This window comes from Agelaius phoeniceus, chromosome 5 (assembly GCF_051311805.1).
Source record: "Agelaius phoeniceus isolate bAgePho1 chromosome 5, bAgePho1.hap1, whole genome shotgun sequence".
NCBI lineage: Eukaryota > Metazoa > Chordata > Aves > Passeriformes > Icteridae > Agelaius > Agelaius phoeniceus.
Window position 1 is genome coordinate 36,411,295 of NC_135269.1, and position 16,222 is coordinate 36,427,516.

At 38.2% G+C, this 16,222-nt stretch overlaps 1 protein-coding gene across 8 annotated transcripts in view; it reads left to right on the top strand.

Moving 5' to 3' along the window:
* Positions 1 to 16,222, top strand: part of OSBPL8 (oxysterol binding protein like 8) — an 85,572-nt gene that overhangs the window by 51,687 nt on the left and 17,663 nt on the right. For all 8 annotated transcript variants that reach the window (XM_054631308.2, XM_077178812.1, XM_077178815.1 and 5 more), the window contains 6 exons: positions 4,922 to 4,989; positions 8,321 to 8,401; positions 9,200 to 9,301; positions 9,996 to 10,199; positions 13,912 to 13,996; positions 15,086 to 15,257. In XM_054631308.2, coding sequence (XP_054487283.2) covers positions 4,922 to 4,989; positions 8,321 to 8,401; positions 9,200 to 9,301; positions 9,996 to 10,199; positions 13,912 to 13,996; positions 15,086 to 15,257 — 712 coding nt within the window. The remainder of the gene's footprint in view (positions 1 to 4,921; positions 4,990 to 8,320; positions 8,402 to 9,199; positions 9,302 to 9,995; positions 10,200 to 13,911; positions 13,997 to 15,085; positions 15,258 to 16,222) is intronic.

The window sequence follows — 16,222 nt, forward strand, 5'->3', positions numbered from 1 at the left end:
GGACATAGTACAATCTGTGCATTCTTTCCAGAATTGCTCTGGATGCGTGAGTTGTCTTGTGCATGCGCAGAGATGCACTTTATTGTGTAGTTCCACGGGGCCAGGATGTTGGGGGGGGAAGGAAAGTGAAATAGTTTTCACTTTCTATTGCCTGCCTCCCTGCAGCATGGCTCACTGAATTTGTAAGCCGTGGTTCTGAAGCCCCAGAGCAGAGTTGGGTGCAGACCATGGGGGAGGTTGCAGACACCATGTTTTATTGAACATTTTTATCCTGGAATGTTTCCTTTCACTCTGTTTCAGGAAATGATTAGCCTTCTACCAAGAATCTAACACTGAGTTTTATTCAAGCTGCTTGCAAAATAAAAGATCTCAAAGCTTGAAAGCATGGGGTTGGCAACTAGACAGGTGCTTCCTACCTTTAAAAGAAGTATGTGTAGTCTGGTAATTAGTGGGAAAAAAGGAGTCTCGTTTTGTATTTGCTTCCTTTCTGTATAGAATTCTGCAGCTAAAGCTGATCACTGTTCATAAGGAGACAGTGAATGAGTACTTAAAATGCAGAACAAATGGAAAGTGGTTTTTAATGAAAAAATTCAAGTGTGTACATAGAATTAAAAAATGCTTGCTCTTTTGGACTTTTGCATATATCTCTGAAGAGTTTCAATATTCCTAATATGCTTAATGAACATAGTTTTTCAGACTGGTTTAGGCAAAGAGTGATTGTCTGTTTAAAATATACTCATGTATAGTTACAGTGATGACAGTCTTTGGTTATTTTTATTTTGTGGTGTTTACGAAAGAAAACTACTGTTAGAAAATACATAAAAGGACTTTGCTTACTTTTCTGATTACTTTGCTTTCAAAGTCCATGGAGGAATCTGAATTAGTTAATATGGGATTGTACTCTTAAATTGTCAATAAGCTTTTGACAGTCAGTCAGTTAAAAAGACTATGGTTCCCTGTGTTCAATTCTTTAAAAAGATTTTCCTTTTTTTCTGATGTGTTTATTATATAGCACCAGTATTGATAATCCCCACTAAGTACAGCTCATGGTTCTTCCAGAAGCATTTTCCAGCTGAAGTATTTGTTCTTCAAAACTGCACATGCACACCAGTTATCACATCAGGCTGTTCCTTTCTTTTCACTTGGAAGTCAGTAACACTGTTGCTTGGATTGCTATTTATGATCTTTTCATGCATTGCATTGCTTTTCTGCTATTTTTTCTGCATGCTTGAAGAAGAGCCTCCAGTGGATAGTGATTATTTCTTTTATGAATAAAATAGATCTGACATTAAAAAGTAACATGCTTATTTTCTGATGTATTTTTCTCATGTATCATAATTGCAGATGGCATTTATTGAGAGGCACAAAGCCAATATTCGAGATGTAAGAGTTATGTGGTTGTTTTGATTTTTCCCTTCCTTCAAAATTGACTGAAGGGACAGATTGTGTGTGCAACTTCAAAAAGTATATGTTATGCTTGAAAATTGAAATCTGTTATCTGGACAGGTTTGGGTTTTTTTGAAACTGTACCCTGCCACAGTCTTAATCCTAAATAGTCTTTAATTTTGCAGTGTATATAGCCTCGTTTTTGTCAACAGTGTTTTGAAGATTTTTTTTTGTTTTGTTTTGTAGGGTTTTTGTGGTGTTTTTTGTTGTTGTTTTTGACTACATAATCTGTCTCAATCTCTAAAGCAGCACTGTTTGATTTTGTTTCATTGATATCTTGTATGCAAGGGTTGTGGTTCCTCTGTCAGGCTCTTAAATCTCTCTGAAAGCTCCTAATGAGTTTTAATGTACATTTTCACCTGCAAGTTTTGGAAGAGCATGGTGAGTGCTCACAGTAGGAATGCACTAATGGACAGTTTGCCTTGGCTTCTGAGGTCATACCATGAACTGTGGCTGACTGCAGTGGCATTGGGATCAGCTTTCAGAGCCCATGGCACCTGAGCTGCTACGATAAGGAAGGTCACACTGGGGGAAGGCCTGTTAAGGTGTAGTGTTGCTTCGAACGCAATCGCTGATGCTCAGAACTGCTGTAGAGAGCACAGCAGTGGTGCTCCTAACTCTAAAGATTGCTTTCAGGATTGTATGTAGAAAATGATACATAAATTCAAAGGATTCAGTAAAGAGGAAATTACAGAAAGGGACTGTCTTCAACACATGAATTTCTACATTGTCGAATGTGGGCTCAGGTTATTTTGTTAAGGAGCTGCTGATTGAGTTACAAGGTGGGAATAAATATTAGGTCTAAAATATTAGGCCCAAAACCACTGCTGATAAATATTGAAAAACTTGAAACACTTTATTATACCCTGCTTCTAGCCTCTTTTGCTCTGGCAGTCTCTGCTCCAGACAACTGTCTGTGTTATGAGCTTGTCCCTCTACACAGAGGCAGGTCACCAGTAGGATGGTGGGGGATGCAAAGCTGGATGACTGGGTTTCCTCACAGACCAGGACTGGGGCAGTGCAAGGTGTTCCAGGAGGTGCAGCACCCTGACTTGGCTTTGCTAACCCCTGAGAGAGCCCTTTTCTGTGCTGTGGGTGAGGAGGGGAACCATCTGTGTGGTGGGTAAGTTCATGAATCAGCTGGCACGCACACCTCTGCAGCTCGAGACACTGAAAGCAAGGTGGTGCAATTCATGGAAATGCAACTGAGCTTTTTCATTTCTTCTTGGTGGTACTGATGCAAAGTTTATTTGTAAAAATAAAAAATGTGTGTCTGCTGGATAGCAGTGTGAAAAGTCCATAAAATTGTTGTGCTTCAGAAAGCAAGCTTGGAATTACAGCTTCTCTTCTGTAAGAAAAATCCTGACTTAGCACTTCCTTGCTGATTCTTCCTCACTGAGGTTTCTGTATATTCTGACTTCCCAGAAATGGGAAAGTCATTAGAAAATGCCTGTATTGCATTTTCAGTAGGATTTGATTCTTTTTTTTTGAGGCACTGGATGAGGAGAAAGTCTCTGCTATGGTTCTGTTGTGTGTCTGTGGTGTCAAATCCAGTAACTTTTAAGTAAACCAAGGCAAGAGTAGCCTCTGAGGCTTTAAACAACCTTGTTTCATGCCTGATAACTAGTGCTGTAGAAAATGTGCTTTTGCATTTGGGATTACCTAGAAAATGTAGCTTCTGGTGTCTAGTTTGTTTGTGAATTCCCTAGTACTACAAATCTTCTACCTGTCAAGGTACTCCTTTCCTGTTGTCAAATGGTCTCCTATGTTACAGTTTTCATTAGCTGCACAAGTGTATTGCAGGTGTGTTGGAAGAATTTAAAAATGAAGGATTTAATGAACTATGCCCAGGTGGGGCTTCTGTAAGGATGTTAAAAAGTTGTTTGTAAAGGCATGTAGAGCTTCCTTTCTGTGAACGTAAAATGGGATATTGTACTGCAGTATATAATTTTTAAAATCTGGTCTTACAAAGGAATATCTGCACAAAGTAATAAATATAAAGGGAGAAAAATCCCCAAAAGACTGATTACCAGACCAAAATCAAGAGGAATCTTAATATTTTTCATGTAACCTGGAGATCAGCCTAATGCCCCTTTAACTCCATGAATCTTCCTGGGATGTGTAATTGTGACAAATGAATCAGTTCTGTCTTAGAGTTTCTAGGTATTATAAGTTGTGGAAGGCTGAAGATAATAATAACAAAAAAAAAGAATTCCTACTATGGACAAGCTACCCAACACTGCTACAAAAAGTTAAAAATTCTTTCAAAGCTCATAGTTTCCCTTCACATACACACATTCCCCCGAAAAATGTGAAACCAAGGAGTTTCTCTGGTAAGTGTTCTCATTTCAGGGATCAGAAGACCTGTTTCTGTTTCGAAGTCAGGACCATGCCCAGAGGGATGCTCCAGAGCACTGGTGGTGTCCACGGTGCAGTGTGCCTGCAGGTGCCATGTCTGGTGCCATGTCCATGGGTGCAGGGTGTCCCTGCTGGTGCAGTGCCCTCTCACAGGCACAGCTCTTGGACACCCCTGTGCCAGGCTTCTCAGCTGCCTGGGCTGTTCTGAAATCCATGCCTGAATTCATGGTCTCATCTGCCTCCTCTTCAGGGGGTGTCTAAAAGATGGCATGCTGACTTACTTAGATAAATGCATTGTGCAATTTGTTTTTTCCCTGTTTATAAAAGCTTTATGCTGCCACCACTCTCTTCAAATTAAATTGATCAATGAGTGTGATGTCTTGTAAGCACAGGAGGCAATTTTTCTGTGAGAGGGTGCCAGGTTCTCAGTATATGTTCTGTGGCACAGAGCAGCTGTGTGGCAGCACCCATACCAGTTGTGTCCTTGTTTTCCACTGTCACACAGACACTAACTTACTCTGCTTTCTGGATACTGGGGAAGTGTGGGGTTTGTCACAGAAGAGAAACATGGGATTTTGACAACTGTTTTAATAAAAGGCCTTGTAGTTATGCTTCTGAGTGTCCAAGTTGAAAGTACAAATTCAAGGCTAATGTAAAGAACTTTTCCCATTGTCTTGCAAAAAAATCCTGACTGGTGATTTTAATCGGATTTGCTGTCATGTAGGTGGTATTTAACAATTATCTAGCTACAGAAAGGTTCAGAAATGAGCAAACAAAAAAAGGCTTGATTTAGTACTCTTCTCTGTGCCTGCATGTATGCAGGTAGGGTAGAATGAGATAATAAAAGGACAAAAGTTGGCATGTTTTATTTAAATTTCATCAGGTTATTGGATCAGGTACAGCATTATCCAAATACAGTGGCAAGTATTAAATTAGTGCATATGATAGTAGCTGATATGTTTTCAACTGATGAGATAGATTGGTATGTATATACTATTTGAAAATCTGATTTACTTGTACTTTTTTAACACATTGGCAAATTTATTTCAAAAGCTGGTTCCTATAAATTTTATTAATGAATTTAAATCATTTGCAACAATGCTGTTTTTTCTTTAAGGTTCTGACAAAGGGAAGGACGATGCATCACAAAAAGACGATGCAGCATATTCTATGTCAAAAAGCAAGGTAAGGAACACAACCTCCTAACCTGTCTTAAAAATTTTGGTGTGTAAAGAAGCTACACATTTTTAATTAAGGTCAAATGTATTTAACTTTTGTTGTAGATAATCTTGAAGATTACTCTTCAGATTCAGCAATAGATAAAGATTAAAGGGAATCTCTTAATATAGTTCCCAGGATGACGTCACATCCAAATCTGTGGTTCAAAGTAGTGGAAACTAAATATGAAGTCTTCTTGTGGGTGTCTTGGAGTGGGATATTGCCTTGCCAAAGAGTTTAAAGGCTCTAACTTACCCAGCCACGTGGTTTTCTATTTTCTGCTAGGATATCTACTGTCTTTTTAAAGAGGCAAATATGGTAACAGGCACTTAAACAGATTGTTGGGGTGCAGCAGATTGTTGGGTTGCTCTGGAAGGTGACAGCTAGCTCTCAGGGAAAAGGGGGAAATTCTTGCTTTTTGCTGCTTTTGCACACAGCTGTTCGCACAGCACTCTGTCCTGGGCACAGGCAGCCACACCCCTTGGAGATAGGGTTTGCACTCGAGGTCTTGACACAAATTTTTCTATGGTATTTGATATATCAGAGCCATAAAGACAAACATTACAAAGATACTGAAAGAAAATGAAGAGGCTTAAAGATTATAGTAGCATTTCCAGGCTTAAATGGTGTCATTGAAATTGCAATGGGATAAGCAGTTTGGTGTCTGCAGAGGATGCTGCAGTTTTGTGGTGTGTAGCTAAGCATTTCAAACTGTTGGTGTCTTACATGTGACTTGGAATCACAAAACTTGGAATCTTTTTGCTTTACTGCATCCTAGAGCCTCACTTGTCAGGAATATCAAGGAAGCATACTTCCCCATCCAGCTTTCTTGTGATCAAAATATTTATATTGGTCCAGAAACCTCCAAATCAGTTTGACTTGGAAATCAAGTTAATAAGATCTCTTTGACTTGGATTTATTCCAGACTCTCAAGAATCATATACCTTTGACTATCCAATTCCCTTTTCCTCTCCCTTATACTTATTTTTTCTTAGCTGTTGTCTTAACAGGATCTTAACCTTTGGGTTCTTTGCTATTACATTTTTTGTGTCTTGCTGTCAAAGATGATACCAATATTCCTACTTGTGCTAATACGTGCTTTTCTTCACCCTATTTTTTTAATTGTTACATGTGTGGCTTGATTTTACTATTGGAAGTGAAATAGCAGCCCTTCTTTCTAAGGGAGAATGGAAAAGCAGTGATGAGACTTGCCGGGAATCTGCTACTGAATGTACCTTGCTGGGAGTTACAGCAGGTTCTCTAAAAGTGTTTTCTTCTAAATTTTTTATCCCATCCACTTTGTGTGGATATAATAGTGAGAAGGTTACTGGCCTAAAAATACACACACAGATCACTGACCTGTCTCATAACATTGAACAGCTAAATGTAAACCTTTACTCAGTGTCAAATTAATGAGCTTTAAAACTGAGACAATGAGAAAATTCATTTTTTAAGTAGGGAAACTTATTGGTTGAGGCTTTTCAATGCATGACCTTTAGATTGCCTTCGCTTTCTGTTGGTGAGCAACTAGAATATTTATGAACGTTTTGTTTAAGTTGTTCCATTATAGCTTGCATAATGAGTTCATTAACTCTTCTTATGTGACAATGATAATCATTTTTCCCCTCTTCTGTTACTACATTTAAAGTACTGTATTTCCTTTAAATTCTAGAGAGGAGAATTTAATTTCAAGTCGTGCACTCATCTTAAAGCTAAATTTTGAGTCAAGAACATACCTTTATTACAAGATGTTTCCTGTATTTTTCCAAGATAGATACAAAAGTTAAAGAACATTTACTTATCATTAAAATAATTTTGAGCTAAAAATACTTTTTGCCAGTTATTGCACATATCTTTTTTACGTACCTGAGCAGACTCCTGTAAAGTTTTAGTTCTGAATTAAAGATGTAAAATAGAATCCAGGTTAAATTGTTCTGTACAGATTGTGACTCTTTAGGCTTTGCTTCTTTTGTTTGAGCAGCCTGTAAGTTAAGAGAATGCTGACGTGCACTGTTTTTATTATAGCTGCAAGTTTTACTCAAAGCTTGCATATTTTTGGACTGTCAATTTATAGTATTCCAAAATACAAATTCAGTGAATAGACTGTGCACTGTTGTTTGAGATTTGAAATGTGGAACATCTTAAGGGTCACTTTTGATAAAATGTCCTTGAATTTGAATTGAGTTGAATACTCAGTTTAGAATATTAAATTGTTTTGGTGGTTTGTTTTTTTTTTTTTTTTTTTTTGACAACGCAGTAGTTTTGGGTCCATCAAGCTTATGTTTCAGGGCACAAAGAAATACAACTCTCTAATTTATCTGAGGTCTGTATTTAATGCATACCTACTCAATGTTCTCTGACCCCTGATAGGAATGGCATGAAAACTCTATCACAGACTCCTCTTAGACTCTTCTTTTTCCCTTTTTTTTTTTTTTTCCCCTAAAGAGTGCTGTTCCCAAAGTGAATATTTGGTGGCTTGAGTTCCCTTTCAGCTTAGCAGGCAGCAAACCTCCAGGTGCAAACTTTGAACCTTCCAAGACAAGGGGGAGAGGCGGGGGGAGCAATCATGTGCTGCTGAGGCAGCTCCTTGTCCTGCACGAACGAGACTCGGGGGTCACGAACAAACCTGGGTCTCCTTCCTGCCTGATGCCACCGTGAGCTCCTGGAAGATGACTTGCAAAGTAATCAGAGCGTGGAATTAGGGTTCAAGGAGCAGAACAAGTGCCATTAGTGGGCAGTTGTACTCTGATGATTTACAGAGCACTGAATCCTAGACTGAAGAGGCTGTGTTTTCCCTCATGAGTCACAGGGTAAGTGCCTCTATAGCAGTCTGTTTGGAGAAGCTGTCAAGTTGTGGATGAAGACAGCTGATTCTATATTCTGATTCATAAATCCTGGGAATGACTCCTGTGTTAAAACACCTGGATTCTCCTAAACCATTCTCTCTCTGCTAAAATAATGCCTAACTATTCAAGCATGCTCTGTCTAGTAACAGTCTACATGAGCTAAATACTTGTTCTGTATGGGTCAGCTGCTTCCAAAGGAACCTCAGACTTGTTTCCCATAAAACCCTTGCAAAAAGTCACTCCATTAATAGGTGGTGAACAGTTCATGTTACCAGTAGTGATTTATCGGTTTGTTTGGATTTTTTTAAGGGGGGAAGCAGTAGAGAAGTGAGAGGGAATGGAAACCTTGCAAACATAATTGCACTTCAAGCACTTGCTAAAGTGCCAGCATAAGTAATATATTCTTGGATCTGCCATTGTCATTTATTTATTATGTGTGTTGTGAATTTCAGTCTGAATCCAAGCTTTTCAATGGCTCTGAGAAGGACATCTCTCAATCTTCAAGCAAGCTTACAAAAAAAGAATCTCTCAAGGTGAATCTCTCTAGAAATTAATTTCCTCTTCAAGGACTATAAATGCATTCACATAGTTTTTCCTTATTCTCTAATGAGAAGACAAAAATGCTAAATAATGATGAGACAGGGAATATTTAAGTATTGAGAGAAGCTGTGCTGTTGAGTTTCTTCAAATTTTACTGTATTTTTTACTTGAATAATAGCTACTATAATGCTGTCTTTAAAATGGCACAATATTGTAGAATTACTCAGATGATAGATTATTTCAGATTGGCAGGGACCTCAGGACATCTACATGCAATGAAATGACAAATGGAATTATCAAAATAGCAATTTGAATGCATTTCTACCATCTTCTTCCCTCTGTACTGTAGCAAGATCAAACTCCACTGTTTGGTAGATACCATTTCATGAGAAACATAAAATTACTCTGCTTTAAATGAGGGTGGTACATTCCTGCAAATTTCTCCTAGGGGGGAACATAACTGGTGGATAAAGACCACAGATCAGATAATGTACCTGTATATTGGAATTTGGTTTGGTTGGGCTTTCTTCCCCTTTGATTCTAAGAGGAGCTTCAAAGTTCTCAGTTTCTAAAGAAAATTGCAGAAGAAACTGAAATTCTCTGCATCATAGCTGCTCTTGAAGTAATTGTTGACTTTGAAGTCAATACTCTGTTTTAAAGCTGTTTTTCTATATCTGTATTGCAAATTGAATTTTACAGGTTTTTCCTCAGCATGTATTGGCTGATACGTTTTTGTGCTGATAACTGGCTTATGGCCATGACATTGAAAACATTTTTATTATTTTTTACAGGTTCAAAAGAAAAACTACAGAGAAGAAAAGAAGAGAGCCACAAAAGAATTACTTAGCACACTCACAGACCCCTCAGTTATTGTTATGGCTGACTGGTTGAAGGTCAGAATACAAGTGTGAAACCTGAGTTGAAGATGGAGCAGTTAGTTGCTTGCTGCTTTCTGGCCAGAATAGAAAAGGCTCAATCTTTTACTTGCTGTTAATGTTTTTCTACAGGCACAGCAGCCACTAATTGCATCCCAAGGTCTCTGTGCTCAAATCCCAGGGGACTAATAGAGGAACTTAGCTCCCACTTACTGCAGTCACCCTAGTCACATTATTCTTGTGTGCATAGCCATCAGTTTGGGATGAGTTGGCCTTACAATTCTCATTTCATCCTTCTACTTTTACACTTTGAAGTGGCTCTGTTACATATATAACAATTGCAAAAATAATTCAGTCAGATATTTGAATATCTGGTTTCACTGTATTTCTGGTAATTTTCCTTTCCTCTCTTAAGACCTAGCTGGTACTGCTATCTTGAGGACAGCAGTTCATATTACCAACAGTAGTGCAGTTGAATTGTCATACTTCCCATATCAGGATGTGTGCATGCCCATTTGTAGAACTGGGTATTCATCAAGACAGAAAAACAAGCATACCTTTACATTCTTTAATAAACCTGGGTAAACTTTTGAAAGACCTAATTAACTTTGCTTTGAAACTAAAGCTAATAAATTTCAATTTTAATTTTGTTAAGGGGGATGGTTTTGGTATTGGCTTCACTGAGCTGTAAGTGTAACTATTTATCTTCTAGATTCGTGGTACCTTGAAAAGCTGGACCAAACTGTGGTGTGTACTGAAACCAGGAGTGTTGCTTCTTTACAAAACTCCCAAAAATGACCAGTGGGTAGGAACAGTGCTGCTGAATGTTTGTGAACTCATCGAGAGGCCTTCTAAAAAAGATGGCTTTTGTTTCAAACTTTTTCATCCTTTGGAGCAGACCATATGGGCTACAAAGGTTAGTGGTGGCATGCATGGTTCTTAAGGGATGACTAGCATTATTCAGCTATGAGTCAAGACAACCTCACTGAAAAGTGGAACTGTGTTTTTTGTTTCAACTTCGGTGGTTTGTGTTGATTCTGAATATAAGCCCTCAACATCTAGTCCCATTCATCAGAAAAAGTATTTGATTTATGCTGCTCTGTGTACTTTAAGAGCTTCAAAAGTGTGGTGTGCAAAGGGTTGCCATTAAAAAGGTTAATGGCATCACTGGCAATCACGTAAATTAAAGGAATGCATGTTTAACATTATATTTTACATCATTCAAATCTCAGAAATAAAGGTGAGATTTGCCAAAATAAAAGAGTTTTGTTATAAACATTTCTTGTGTCCAACTCTATATTCATGTAGTAAAATGTCACCTTAGTTCAATTTGCTTGTAAGAGTCAAAAAGCAGATTACCTGCTTGTGCAATAATAGCTCATATTGCAACTTGTTAGCCAAGTCTGTTCCTTTTTGTTATGATGTTAGGATGATAAATGTTTTCATTCAGTTCTGATGTCTGTTTGCCTTGTCATACATGGCATAATATTGTGAGCAGCTCTTACCTGTGTTGAAAAGCACAGGTGTGGTCTGCAGAGCAAAGGTTTGTTTCAGTATCTTGTAAGGATCTTTAATGCTTGCTCTTACTCCTTGTTTATAATCTGATAAACTATTTTAGTCCTTCTTTTGTGTTTACATGGGAGAGGGGATGTGGAAGCACAGCACAAGTGAACATATTTTCCTTCTAAAATAATGTCTTGCTTTAGATGAAAGTACTGTACAATATTAGGACCATTGTTATAATTGATTAATTATACCCTCTAAAATATCTTACAATCTTAAAATCTCACAATTAGTAGCTATCTTCTAAATCTTAAATTGATATAGATGTATTGTCACATCTGTAGAATATGCTGTGTTAAATTTGTCATCCTTTTCTTAAGGAAGTCAGTATAGTTCTGATGCTTGTGGTTATTCTGGATTGTGATCATTTATCAGCATTATCTAAATTTACCAAAGTTAGATCAAATCACTTGTAGTTTCTTTTGAATAATTTTATTTAATTGTTGCTTAGGCAAGCTTTTCAGTGATTAATGGTGATCTCACATTTGCAGAACACAAACTCCATATCCTTTTCCAAAGCTATAGCATTTGGTGTTAATGTGCTTTTTTATGATATATATACATACATTGCAAAGTGGTGGCCTCTCTGCAGAAGATCACAAATCAGTCTTATATTTCTTTATTGCTTGGCAATGAGAAATGGATTTGTTTGTTTTTTTAACTAGATATTTAGAATTTAGAGGACATGCCCTACCAGATTTTTACTTTTTTAAGGTAGGTCAAATTTTGAACCTGAAAAGTTGATATTGTCCATTCTAAATGTGCTGAGAGCTGGAGTGGCGTTTGTTCATTTTGGTATGGCTATTTGCAGTTGAGAATTCCTGGATTCTATTAGATGAAAGGTCTTTAAGTTTGAAACCCTTTTCTGCCTTGTTTACCTAGTCAATCAAAATGTCCTAGTTAGAGATTTATTACCATGAGGCAAACTTGCATAAGTGTAATAGCAATTGACTGATCCAGAGTAGATTTACCACAAAGAGCCTCAAGTCCAAGGCAAAGTGAGCCTTGTTTGCAGTTAGTGCAGAAAGACAGCATTGCAAAAAACATATATAGAGCTATAAGTACTGCAGGAGATTTTCTCACTTGAACACACTGCCCATGGTGTGTCCATCTGGCAGACTGCAAATTCTCTTCTGCAGTAGTTTGTGGCCAGTCACTTGACATGCTCCCTAAAGCCTGTTGCTGTGGTCTTTGATGTTCTTCCTACACTCCGAGGTAGCTGATGCACTGTACCTTGATCGTCTTCCTTGTCTGCCTGGTCCTGATGCCATTTCAGTTTTCTGAAATTATTAATTTAAAAAGTTAATGCAAATATTTTTCTCTGTGTAAATTTAGTAAGGGGTGACTGCATATCAGTTTTCGTTGTTGTCTTTGAAACAATGTTCATGGCATTTGAATATTCTGTAAGAAGTAAACTTCAGCTTTTTTTAATCTAATGGAATTTTTAACTTGACCATTGGCTTGGAGCAGTAGCATAATTCCACCAGACACAGAGACAATCCAAATAAAGTCACCTAGCAAACAGAAATTAATGTTCCTCTTGTACAGATTACTAACTACTGGAAATTGGTTTTGAAACCATAATGGGTGATACCAAAGGAAAGTATCCTGTACTGTTGGAACCATAACCAGTTAGAGGACATCAAGATCCATGAGCAGTTATACAAAATAAGTCAACTTACTTTAATACTTCTTTACTAAAAATTACTCGCTTGGTTTTAATGAATATATTGTTAAAACATTAGGGAGTGTAACTTTCTTGCATTAAAAAAAGAGGCAAAACCAGACACCAAAACCACAGTTCATCTCTAAATTGTAGTTGTTTGGTACAGAGTAAGTAGCCTACCCTGAAGTGCCCGCTGTATAAACCCAAAGGGGAGAAGTCTGCCCTTAGCCTGCCCCAGTATCCTGTGACCCAAGAGTTCCAAGGCCTTCTGGTGGCTGAGGCCTTTGCACAGTGCTGGCAGCACCCCAGCACCTCTCCCACCCCAGCCTGGGGTGGTGCCATGGTGCTGTCCCTCCTCAGGGTACACTGGGCTTCTTCCCTGCCTTCCCACCCTTGGGATGAGGAGTTGCATTGGGGTTGTCCCTCTTCGTTCTTGGTACCCACTAACTCCTAATCCCAGTGTTGCTGCCTCACCAAAGGCTTTTTGTAGGCACACCTTTCCTCTCTCTTGGAGGGAGACTGAGGTTTGGGATCTTGTTTCTAGCACCCAGTTGCTGTTACTCTGTACTGACTCCTCAGGAGGTTCTGACCATCATTTACAGCAGCACTAGCTTGTCTGTATTGGTATTTAAGTGCCACCAAGACTACTCCTTAACCTGCTTCTCACCCTCAGAAATGTTCTGGCTGTTTCATTTGCTTGCTTCTAAAATTACCTGCCTTTATCTGCTTTTGCTCAAAACTTCTGCTGGCTTTCCAGTTCCCTCTTCTAAGCCTTATATTGGCTTTCCATTAGGCTTCTCTGGGGGAAATCAGTAAGATCCAAATATGTTGTCATCAGTGAGGCAGGCTTAACCCAGCTTTCAGCAATAGCTTCAAGTATGTTTAATACAGCCCTCTTTGCCTATCAGTTGTCTTAAAGTTATCACAGATAAATTTTTTTGGAAGGGACTTCAAAATGGTTAACATTTTATTCCAAAATGAAGGTTGACGGAAATGGAAAAGTCTTTTGAATTTTTTTTTTTTTTAATACGAAGTGTGAAAAACTCCATAGTAAATAGAAATAAAACTTTGGCCAAGTCTGATTTATACACCAAAAAAACAATCCCCCTGCCCCCAACCCCCCCCCCCAAAAAAAAACCCCAACCAAACTAAATTTTTTTTAATCACAAAGACCGCTCTTTTGAAAACTGGGCTTGAATTGGGTCCCATACTTAGAATGAAGTCTTTGGAGAAGAAATCCAGTGAAAGAGGGCTGTCCATCTTTCATTCATGTCTTCATTAGATGTTGCTGAGTGACAGTAAATAGCCCTGCAGTGTGTTAGCTTCTTACTACATTGAATGATTAACTGTAAAACTGAATAAAATATCTGATGCTGTTTCTTGGTTTGTGTATTTCAAGGGTCCTAAGGGTGAAGCAGTTGGTGCTATAACTCTGCCATTGCCCAGCAGTTACTTGATCATCCGAGCTGCTTCAGAATCAGATGGTAAATAGACACTTCATTGATTTTCAGCAGTGAGAAAGATGGTTTCAATTGTCTTAAAATGTCTGTTAGAGCACTTTGATTGCTGTTTAACTGTTGTTAAGGTTCTCCTTTAATTTAGAGCATGCAGTTATGATGGTACTAATACTTTTCATAGTTATTTAAGGAGAATATTGATCTGAAGGAGAAGTTATTGAACTCCTTGCAGTTGCCTTTTGTTGACAGGGTAGAGGAGGGGGAAAGGGTTATCTGTGTTTAAGCTATATTAATGTATGTCTAAATATCAAGCTCTAAAAATCAAATCCCTTTGTAAAGTGCTAATATGGTTGTATTCTTATTAAAGCATTTCTGTGTTAAGTGCAGCAGTTGCACAGTTCTAGTAGTAAAAATTTCTTCAAAAAGTAATTTTGTAAACACCCTTCATTGGGAAGGTAGTGATCAGTGCAACTACCTTCTAAAGTTAGGATGGGAAAAAAATTTAAGACTGTTATGTAGCTGTTTCTGGCAGGTGCTTTTCATCTACTGCTTAGTTAGGCATGCCCTTGCAGACTTTAAAGATAGGACTCTCTCTGCCTTCTGTATTGAGAAATGGATTAAATACATGGAAAAGAAGAAGTAAGAAGGGGGAAAAAACCACAAATTTGTTCAGTTACTTTTTGCAGAAAATAACCTCTCATTATAGCTCTTTTTCCACACTATTATCATATTACTTGGGCAAATTTTGCCAAATGATGTGCTTACTTAGTCTTTATAATAGAGCAGGGCTGCAGGCATCTCTGGGGGCATTCCACAGTCATGGCCTGGGTGGAATCAGACTTATATTAAGGAAGAAATGCTGGAATATACTCTAAAAAAATCATTATTTACCTTGCTTTCCTTCCCTGAAGCATCCCTTGCACTGAAGCTGGGTGTTTGTGAGTTGTTTTTATGTCCCCACCAGACCATAAAATCCAGTACATGGAACAACTCTGATGTATGTCTTCAAAGGCAGTGCAAGCAGGCCCAGAGGGCTGATTTTTCTAGTTAGCAAACAGAAGTGGTATAGTTCTGTTAAATCCTTAAGTTTTGGTCTAACACTAAATTTATCTTTAGGCAGGTGTTGGATGGATGCTTTGGAGCTGGCACTGAAGTGTTCAAGTCTGCTGAAGCGTACAATGATCAGGGAAGGTAAAGAGCACGATTTGAACTCCTCAGCTGACAGTAGTCATGTCTCTTTCTATGGTCTCATCCGTGCTAACAACTTGCACAGTGGAGAAAACATACCGTAAGTGAATTAATTACTGAACCTGATTGCTTTGGGGCAGAACCTTGTAGTGATAATATTGCCACAGGGAGGCTAAGGCTGCTTTTTTTTTTTGCTCCTGAGTTCTCTTTACATGCCTTATTTGCATTGTGTTTTACACCCTACACGTAAAACAAAAAAATCCTTTTTTAAGCAAAGTGGATACAGGAGAAATTTGGCCCAAGGAACTTGGAGTATTGCATCAGTAAGTTTAATTACTCGGTTAAACTGTTCAAAATAAAAAAAAAATGAAAATTTCATGTTGGTGTCTCTTGTTAGCTTCAGTAGAAAATCAGAAGCTTAGTACACATGACAGAAGTCAATAGATGTGAATTTAAGTTGCTGTTCTTTAGTTAAAAAAATGAAAAATCCTTTATTTAAATGGTTTCAGCATTAATCATCAGATGGATGAATAATAATTTAGTCACCTTATGATTAAATGCATTAAAGTTAAAATTGTCTTATATCACCTGATATCTAATGTCTGAGAGCCCTTCAGTTACTTCCTGATTATTTTAATAAATACTTTCAGCCATGTTTTTGTGAGCACAAGCTTCTGTGGAAATAAATTATTAAGTGTAGTGAATGAATGGCTGTGGTGGGTTGATTGTGTCTGGATGCCAGGCACCCACCAAAGTCTCTCTCTCACTACCCTGTGCAGCTGCATGGGGAGAGAAAATTTAACAAAGGGTTCGTGAATCGAGATAAGGACCAGAAGAAGTCACTCACTAAATGCCATCATGGGCAAAACAGGCTTAAATTAGAGATATTAATTGAATTGATTACTAACAAAATCAGAGCTGAATAATGAGAAGTAAAATAAGACCTTAAAAACCACCTCTGGCCTACCCCTCCCTCCTTCCCCAGAGGCACAGACAGGTAGTGGGGGTTTCCAGCTGCTGCTCAGGGAGAGGAGTCCACCCTGGGGTCCCTCCCACAGGAGATGG